The sequence below is a fragment of the Aegilops tauschii genome, chromosome 1 (genome assembly GCF_002575655.3).
Source record: "Aegilops tauschii subsp. strangulata cultivar AL8/78 chromosome 1, Aet v6.0, whole genome shotgun sequence".
NCBI lineage: Eukaryota > Viridiplantae > Streptophyta > Magnoliopsida > Poales > Poaceae > Aegilops > Aegilops tauschii.
In genome coordinates, this window is record NC_053035.3 from 395,913,782 (window position 1) to 395,923,942 (window position 10,161).

Here is a 10,161-nt window from a genome sequence, read left to right on the forward strand (position 1 = left end):
GGGATTGATTGAATCCTCGACATCGTGGTTCATCCGATGAGATCATCGTGGAACATGTGGGAGCCAACATGGGTATCCAGATCCCGCTGTTGGTTATTGACCGGAGAGGCGTCTCGGTCATGTCTGCATGTCTCCCGAACCCGTAGGGTCTACACACTTAAGGTTCGGTGACGCTAGGGTTGTAGAGATATGAGTATGCGGAAACCCGAAAGTTGTTCAGAGTCCCGGATGAGATCCCGGACGTCACGAGGAGTTCCGGAATGGTCCGAAGGTGAAGAATTATATATAGGAAGTCAAGTTTCGGCCACCGGGAAAGTTTCGGGGGTCACCGGTATTGTACCGGGACCACCGGAAGGGTCCCGGGGGTCCACCGGGTGGGGCCACCTATCCCGGAGGGCCCCATGGGCTGAAGTGGGAAGGGAACCAGCCCTTAGTGGGCTGGGGCGCCCCCCATGGGCCTCCCCCTTGCGCCTAGGGTTGGAAACCCTAGGGTGGGGGGGCGCCCCACTTGCCTTGGGGGGCAAGTTTCCCCCCTGGCCGCCGCCGCCCCATGCAGATGGGTTCCTGGCCGGCGCCCCCCCCTCCCAGGGGGCCTATATAAAGGGGGGAGGGAGGGCAGCACTACTACAGCCTTGGGCGCCTCCCTCCTCCCCTGCAACACCTCTCCCTCTCGCAGAAGCTCGACGAAGCCCTGCCGAGATCCCGCTACATCCACCACCACGCCGTCGTGCTGCTGGATCTCCATCAACCTCTCCTTCCCCCTTGCTGGATCAAGAAGGAGGAGACGTCGCTGCTCCGTACGTGTGCTGAACGCGGAGGTGCCGTCCGTTCGGCACTCGGTCATCGGTGATTTGGATCACGGCGAGTACGACTCCATAAACCTCGTTCATTGGAACGCTTCCGCTCGCGATCTACAAGGGTATGTAGATGCACTCCTTTCCCCTTGTTTCTAGTATACTCCATAGATGGATCTTGGTGAGCGTAGGGAAATTTTAAAATTCTGCTACGATCCCCAACAGAAGTCACAAAAAGAAATATTTACTAGTTATGGTGGATAAATTCACTAAGTGGATCGAGGCCAAACCAGTAAAAACGGTCGAATCCGGACCGGTGATCGACTTTATATCCGGTGTGGTACAGCGCTCCCTAAGGGAGTCAGACAAGCACTGGGTCGAGGAACTCGATTCCGTACTCTGGGTGCTGCGGACCACCCCTAACAGGACAACCAGATACACATTATTTTTTATGGTGTACGGCGCGGAGGTTGTTTTGCCTTGCGACATTATTCATGACTCACCTAGAGTGCGCATGTACGAAGAGAGAGAAGCCGAGCTCGATCGACAAGATGACCTAGACGGTCTAGAAGTGGAGTGTGACATAGCACGAGCTCGTTCTGCATTCTATCAACAGCAGGCCAGGCGATATCAAAGTAGAGAAGTGCGGGCTAAAACATACAACGTTGGCGATCTCGTCTTACGTCTCCCGGAGAAGAAAAAAGACAAGCTCAAACCAAGATGGGAGTGCCCCTTCATCATAGATGAAGTACTCACATGATGAGCCTATCGCCTTCGTGACGCACCGAATAATCGCCTCGAGCCAAACCCATGGAACGCAGCTCGGCTCCGGCGATTATACGGATAGTTCGGCAACGGTTTTCCTCTCATTCTCTCCCTCCTCTAGGCTCCTTTTACTACTCTCTTTTCTGCTTTTTTGCTCTCTTTTCCTTTTTATTATACTTCAGAATATCCCAGGACGTGTTCGGATCTACCAAACTATTCGGGGCACACATCTTCAAATGTACATACCCTGCGATACCTGGGGGCTTCTTTTATGAAGCCTAATATTATAATTTTGCTTATATTATTATGTCGATTGTTTTATACATCTTTGCCATTATATGCACCTCTATGACTTAAGTTTTGGCCAAGCTGGGTTGCCTCGCTCCTGTGTTTGTACCCTACGTGCCCGATTGTTCGGCTAGGGTGTAAGGAAGCACCTCTGTGATTGTTACAACCGGGTCATTCAGATCTGTACCTCAAACGGATGAAGCCAAAAGCTAGCGTTCTTAAGGGAATAATTGGTTGGCAAAAATCGACAACTTTTGAATTATATTCACTTTTTATATATAAGGATAGGCTGCCCGTAAATCTGTCCTTCGGATAGAAGCCTAGTCATGCACAATTACGCATAATAACCCAAGGAAAGGAACCGTTAATTGAACTATTTTCCTTGGAAGATGTTTCTTACGTTAAATAGTAATATAACATAACTCCCCGAACAAGTTTTGTCTATTCAAGCAATACGACCAGATTGCCTAGTTTTCGATTATAAAGAGTGTTTATTACATTCGACATAGTATCCGGAAACACTCCAACCTTTCGGTTAGGGGCCCGAAGTCGAAGGTCTGCCATGACAAATATTGATAAGTTCGGATGGAGATAAGTTTTATAATAAAGTACATTGATACATAGAATCAAACGTCTACTCCTTATCTATGCCATCAATAAGACTATCTAAACTACAGTCTTCTTGAGAATATTCCGCGGCTAGCATCACTTGGTCATATACCAGGTTCATGGGAATCTCTTTTCCATCCGATCCCCGAGGTCCAACTCGGGCCATGTGATTTGGCTCGAGTCCGGTGTAGCGTGTCTTCACCATCGCCCACGCTTCTCGTGCACCTTCATGACAGGCTGAAGCCTTCCATAGCTCCAAACGGCGCCAAGCACCTTTGAATAGGTTCGCCAGATCCTCCATGCTTTCTAGAGGGGTATCGGATGGCCACAAGGCTTTGACCATACTCTTCATGGATTTCTGGGCCCGTTCATGCACTATGGACAGCTCTTTTACTACGTCGCCTCGAAAGCCGAACACTTCTTCTTCATGACACCCGGTAAGCAGACCTGTAAGTACAACATTAAGCGCTCCGAACTACTGGACAATAAGACATCTCATGAAGGCTTAAAAGGTTATACCGAATATGCCGTCTTTCAACTTTTGGTTTTCTTCCAAAGCGCCAGATAATTGAGCCTTTAAGCTCTTTATCTCTTCGGCTTGCTTATTCCTTTCTTCCTCCAGTTTGTTCTTCTGGTCAACAGTCTGAGCTAGTACTCGGCGACCGGCTGCTGCTTGCCTCTCAGCGTAGTCCTGGGCTTCCTTGGCGGCTTCCAAGCTTTTTTCCAATTGGCCTATTGATTCTGCAGCTAAATGCCAAAATAGATGCTTAAACATCATTACAATGTCTCATATCATATGATACCCCTTTTTCCTTACCATGGGCTTCCCTCATAAATTTTTTCACTCCCTCCAGCTCGGCGGTGGCGGCATTTAGCTTTGTTCGACTGGCCTCAAGCTCCTGGGATAGCATATTGTTCTTTTCTTTCAGAACCTGCGGTGGCAACGATCCTTAAATCGGTTAGTCTAACCGCTTCAAGTCTCGGGGGCTACTGGGATATATCCAATAAATTTATACAAATCTTACCTGCATATCCTTTGATAGCAGGTGAGCGACTCCTTCAAGTCCATCCTGTGCAGCTAGGATATATGCATCTACGGAGCCGAAGGCATTGAATTCTTGTTCAGTAAAGGCCGGATTGCGAATGGCCTCCTTCAGTCGTCGATGATTCATCGCGCTCTCCACTTTGGAATTTGTGACGGAGACGTTATCGGAATCCTCATGGGGTGGACGGCTTGGGGCTGTATCCGCATTGTCTCTAGTCCTTGTTGATGAGTTCGGTGCCGGATTGTCTGGTGATCGGATAACTGGGTCTTCGGATGCGGTTCGCGCCGTATACTCCTTCTGTAATTAGATAGGAGGAGATGGGTGACGATTTGGTTTTATACCTAAGTACAAAATAAAATTTATACCTCTTTGTTGAAGGAGGTGGCTCGACGGCACTTCCGGTTCCTTCCGCTTTGAAGATTCACCCTGCGTAGGCATTGTCTTCTTAGAAGCCGCCCTTGATGGAGTACGACGCGTCGAACGCCGACCCTTTGAAGTGCGAGTCAGTGGAATAGGTGAAGCGCGAGGGGGATGCTCCTTTTTGGAGGACGTCTTCTGAGTACTTACAGCGGAAGAAGGAAGAAGGCCGGGGTAGTCGGCTATAATGGCCACTTCCAAACCATCAAGGCTTGCTTGAAAAAAGACTCTGTTATCGAGTTCTATATATATCCGGATCCTCATGAAAGCCCGGATCTTCATTGCGGGCATAATCTTATGGCTGCGGGGAGGGACAATAGACCTTTTCGATCCACTTTCTCCATGTCTCTTCAAAGAAGACCAGGATGATTTGGTTAGCCTTTCTAAATTATAAATTGGACGATGCTGATAAACAGATACTTACCCAGTCAATAGGGTTATACATGGAGAAACCTTCCCAACAATTTAAATGGCAAATTCTTCCTCTTCCCCCTTAAAAAGATCAGCCAGGATGGCGGCCAGAGTGGCTGGGTTATCCGGGCCCTGGCGCTTGTAACGAGACGCGTCGTCTGTTCCGTTATAGCACCATAATGGGTGTCCCCTGGACTGAAGGGGCTGAATGCATCGCTTTATCGCAATAGCCATGACTTCGACTATCGAAAGCTTGGAGTGAGCAAGCATCCTGACCTTGGTAATTAGGCTCCTTACTTCTGCACTGTCTCCCTGCTTGGGGCTCCGGGGACGCCAGTTGAAGCGTTTCTTCAAGGGAGCGCTGGAGAATTCGGGAAGCCCACGCCGAACTGGGTCCGGGAGGGGGACATCTTCAATATAAAACCATTCCGAAGTCCATTCTTCAGATTCCTTCTTGGGAGTTCCAACATGATATCCTGTCCTGGCAATGCGCCATACTTCAGGACCGCCTACTTCAAATATGGAGCCCCTTGGGAGCGAGGAACGAGGCAAAAGAACTTTCTCCACAGTTCAAAATGAGCTTCGCAACCCAGAAAGAGCTCGCAGAGAGCGACAAAACCAGAGATGTGTAGAATGGAACCTGGGGTGAGATTGTGCAGCTGGATCCCATAAAATTCCAACAGACCTCTGAGGAAAGGGTGGATAGGGAATCCTAAGCCCCTCAGCAGAAACGAAACGAAGCACACCCTCTCCTCCTTGTTGGGGTTGGGGAAGTTTTCAGCCAATACCTCGCTGCCGATAGTAGCTAATCCCGCCCGTACGGAGACTAGATCCGCGGGAGGGAGATATCCCTCTGTCTGAAGTCGATTCAGGTGGAGGTGAGAAACCGAGCAGCTTGCCCAATCACCCGCTTGAGGGCCATGAGGGCGTGAGGAAGAACCAGGGGCGCCTGCCATGTTTGGGAGTTTTCGTGGATGCTCTAATGTTCCTCACGAGATGTTGAATGGCATTTGGGGATCTAACCTATTTAAATAGATACTGTCCTCGTGTAATGAGGGACATGCTTGTAAAATAACATTGCAGACTGTTCGCATTCGTCTGAAGTGTGGAAATCGAGGCGGCGACGGGAAGGAATCATAAAGCAGAGTATAAAGGTCAAGCCGGACTGCCACCAATCCGAAGTGTAATAAGGAACTCGCCTTGCAAAGCCGAAGAGATAGGCCGGATACTACATCGTCATTGAAGGCTAGTTCGGGTGCTATTGAGGGAGTCCTGGACTAAGGGGTCCTCAGGTGTTCGGTTTACTCAACATGGGCCGGGCTGTTGGGCCGCGGAGACGAAGCAGAGGGCCGCCCCCGTGTCCGTACGGGACTCTAGTATGCGAGTTATGGTAGGCGTAGGTGTCCAGGTGTATTATTTCCTTTCTCTGTAACCGACTCTGGACAACCCTAGGCCCCTCCGGTGTGTATATAAACTGGAGGGTTTAGTCCGTAGAGCACATCAGAACAATCATAGGCTAGCCAGTTAGGGTTTAGACATTACGATCTCAAGGTAGATCAACTCTTGTAACCCACATATACATTGAATACAATCAAGCAGGACGTAGGGTATTACCTCCTTCAAGAGGGCCCGAACCTGGGTAAATACCGCTTCCCTATTGTCTCTGTTACCATGGATCCTCAAACACACAGCTTGGAACCCCCTACCCGAGATCTGCCGGTTTTGACACCGACAACGACCTCCACCTGGTCCGCGACCAGCATGCCCGCTGGCACGTCTGCCACCTGCCGCCTTCCGCCGGCGGGCCGCTTCTTAAGCGTCTCCTCCTTTGCGGTTTTCGCTTTGACGCAACGTTTTCTCCTTTGAGGCTTTCGCTTTGACGCGTCGTTTTTGCCACGTCGCCGAGTTGATCTTCCAGGAGAGCATGATGCTCGGATCTTCCAGCACCTCCACCACGTCCTCCATCTCCGGCAGGCTATCCTCCGGTTCCATGCGGCGGCGGTGGCGGCAGGAGGGAAGGAGAGACTGGGAGAAAAGGGTGAGAATTGGGTGGAGAGCGGCGGGATGGAAGAAGTGTGTGGGGATTTTGTCACGAAAACATGGCGGGCATCTACAGAAGTGCTGGCTCCGCCTGCCTTTTGGATGAGCCGTGCGTGTCGGAGTCCTACGTGTTTGCTGTTCGGACTACCGCAACCCCACCCCCTTGTTGGGTACCATATTGCCCGAAAAAAAGTGGTCTGATCGCTCAGCGGACGGATACAGATCTGTATTGGATGGCACAGTCCGAACGTATGCGGGCGGTTTGAGGGTCGGCGTTTGAGATGCCCTTAGATGTTAGCATTATTTTTTGTGAATTGAATGTATATAGGTGCGTTCTAGTGGTCACTCATTTCAGTCCTTCTATATATCTTATTAAAATGTTCGAAACATCTTACAATTGATATAGACTCGTTCGTCAACAAAGCATGTTGGATGAAAAAAGCCACAATTTGACGCGTACTGTAATCCCGTAACAGCAACCTGGTAAAAAGAACTGCGCGTACATGTAGCATCACCGGCATGAGCATACGCTTTCACCATCCGACATTCCGACTCCATTTGGACGGTACAGGCTCGTTCGTTAGCTCTCGATCTTCCACCACAGGTGCCGTGGCCGGTTAATTAGTTTGGCGACAAGATCCATGGCACAAACACGTGGAGAAGCAAGCACGAACGCCAATCAAGAACGTACGGTGGGCGCGGTGGGCGCGCGCTCGACACCGCCCCGCCAAGCCGAGCCGCACACGTACGCGCGCGCGGCCAACCGGATCATGATCACCGGCAGCCACCGCAGCGCAACGGAGGAAAATGAATGGCGTTGGTGGGGGCTCGGCCGTCCCGTCGCGGCCGACCCATGTGTGCCCATGTGCGTCCGCCACCCCGATCAACGTGGCGCTGCCCCCCTCCTCTCGCCCGATCGCCTCGGCCGTGCGCGCGCCGGGAGCGTGCGCGCGGCTCGATCTGGACGTGCGCTGCGCATCGATCCCCTGTGTCGCGCGCGCACGGCGAAAGGGGAGGGAGCCCGTCCGGAATCACGGCGCGGGTGGTTGCACGCTCGCGACGAGCTGTCCTCGCGCACTTACCCGCGAACGTGTCGCTGCTGTCCTGATTGACGCGCGGTGCGCGGTGCCCTGGCCGATCGGGCTCCGTTTGCATGTGGCCATCTGTCGATTGGATTGGATTCGATTCGATCGAGCTGATGTTTTCGGCAGGAAGCTTCCCGGGCGCGCGATGCCAAATTCCGTGTCGCGGGCATACAAATTTCACTGAAAACAACTTGGCATTCGCACATAGTATTAGCGTTGCGCGTGGATCAAACGGAATGGACGGAGCGTCCAACGATTGAACGTAACCAAATGGCGCGAACTAATCGGAGAAGCAGAGCGTGGCCTCCCATCGAAATTTCCGCTGTTTTATTCGCCGAGGAACCGCCGGACTCGAGAGGATAAGGACTGATCTCTCTCTCTCTCTCTCTCTCTCTCTCTCTCTCTCTCTCTCTCTCTCTCTCTCTCTCTTGCAAGTGCATCCTGATGCATGCACGAGGCGCGGCCGCAGAGGTCCAAAATCCTTGTTAAAACGTTGTCGCCTGGCGACATGCCTCATGTCCACGGTACAGGGCTGTCAGTGCGTGCATGCATGCACGGATGCGGCCATTGCAGGCGTTCTGCCACCCAATCCGTGCTTCAATATCTCTTCCTGCACGATTATTATTTTCTCAGCCAATTTTTGCAGCAGCAAACTACAGTAATTTTATAGGTGGTGAGTAGCCATTCCTATATTGCCATTGCAAAACGTTTCTTTTTTTTTTTGCAAAACAAATAACATTTCTTGATTATATGTTGGGTTGTACATCCAAGTACCCCAGCAAAAAAGGTGAACTCTACTTACAAACAATAAAAACATCATCTACTGGACATATGGATTTGTTTGGCTGGAATACTAAAGCATATGTTCTGAACGTTTGCCATGAGAGGCCAAAAAAATTGGCTGTGTGTTACACCGATTTCCAAGTGTACAGCACCATTTTCATGGGATTTTTCTTCGTTTCTATGGCTCCTGGCAATGGCCACCTGCTCGATTCTATCATATGAGATGGACAAGGTAACTAACTAATGTTTGTGATAATTGTTTCTCGTGAATAATGGAAATATCTATGCACTACCAGGTGATGCCAAAACAGTTCGTTAATGATGTTCCTTTGTCCAACAAAAGGGAAATTAACTCTTATCACCAGCCGTCCAAACTGAGCATTCGTCCTCCTATATAAAGCCTCCGCCTCCCTTGCTCTCTTCCCACCACAACACCATCACCCACCCACACACACGGCCAAGGCGACCGAAGCGAGTCCTCGTGTCCCCGTGCACACACACCTAACCTTGAACCATGTCGTCGCAGCGGATGGGGCGTCACCAGCGCCGGGCGTCGCAGAGCGTGTTCGCGCTGCCGGAGAACTTCGCGGTCCTCGACGACGTGCCGGCGTCCGACGAGCACCGGAAGGCGGACGGCGGCGCGACCGAGCAGCAGCAGCAGCAGCAGCAGGGGGCGGGGCGCCACCGGCGGGCCATGTCCATGGCCGTCGCCTCCTCCAGGGACCTCGAGATGATCAAGGAGGACATCGGCGGCTACAGCAACTACAAGATCGGCGCCTAGATTAGTAGCGGCGGCGGCGGCGCGCACGGCCGGCACGGCTCAGAGCACACACGTGTACGGTGTTCGTAATACGTGCGTGCGTGCGTGCCAGCGTGCTGGGCGGCGGTCTCGGCCGTGTTCGGGCCTCGCGCGCGCGGCGGAGCTTTGCTGCAGCCGGTGGTGCCGGAGGCCGTGGCGCGTGCTGGTTCGTTGTGGTTTGTGTATGGTCAAGCGGCCGAGCCCGGTCGAGGTCTTTGCTTGCTTCGATTCCCTTTTCTTTTGCTCAAGACATGCATGTAAGGTGTGATGTTATTTACGAGTTTAAAGCTCTTCAAAGTTCAAACTACTAATGGTGTATCTGATGACACATTAGCGGCTGTATGCATCTATTGATGCAGAGGCCGGGGAGGCGGGGGTTTTAACCTCCTTTTCCAAAAAAAAAATTAGCGTTACTCTGAAAGTCCTAAAATGTCTTTCTTTTGTTTGTTTGCCAATAATGCTACACCTACGTGATGGTTTACTAAAGGTTACGTAAATCCATTCCACGCTAACTAAACTGCCCCCCTTGATTTTTAGGGTGGGCCCGTGTGACGAGGTAAGGCCCAATATAATTTCACCACGTCGGATGCTACGTAAGGTAGGTAGAAATCCTTACGTAAGTGTAGCATCACGCAGCTGTACCCATAACGTGAAAAAAGAAGGGACCGTTCAGACGCCTATTCTTTTAGTTTCAATCGATCGCTCACAACCGTTGGATTAGGATCCAACCAACAACCTAGGATTGGATGACAGGTAGGATCAACCCAACCCCTACAACTAAACAATGCCTTAGGAAAATATAAAACGAACGTCTCCGCCTCCGACATGCCCTAGCCTAAGAGCAAACTCTAGCAGAGCCTCTAAATTCCCTATCCGCAAAATCATTTTATGATTCGCCCTAAAACAATTTTATGCCAGTTCATCTCCGATGCAGAACAGATACCGCAAATTTTAAAACTTAAACTTAAAAGGTTCCCGCTACATAGATCAGTCCGGAAAACTTAAATCAACGAAGGACCGGCGGCGGCTCACGGCTTCATGTTGAGGAAGTGCTCGGACACCGAGCGGTAGAGGGTGTAGGCGAGCTCGTAGTCCGCCTTCGCCGCCTTGAGGTGTTCGGCGGC

At 51.1% G+C, this 10,161-nt stretch overlaps 1 protein-coding gene across 1 annotated transcript; it reads left to right on the plus strand.

Moving 5' to 3' along the window:
- Positions 1-8,647: 8,647 nt before the first annotated feature.
- Positions 8,648-9,344, plus strand: LOC109748351 (uncharacterized). The gene has a single exon (XM_020307387.3). It carries the CDS (start codon positions 8,753-8,755, stop codon positions 9,017-9,019), a length of 267 nt encoding a protein of 88 aa, XP_020162976.1. The 5' UTR covers positions 8,648-8,752; the 3' UTR covers positions 9,020-9,344.
- Positions 9,345-10,161: the final 817 nt, after the last annotated feature.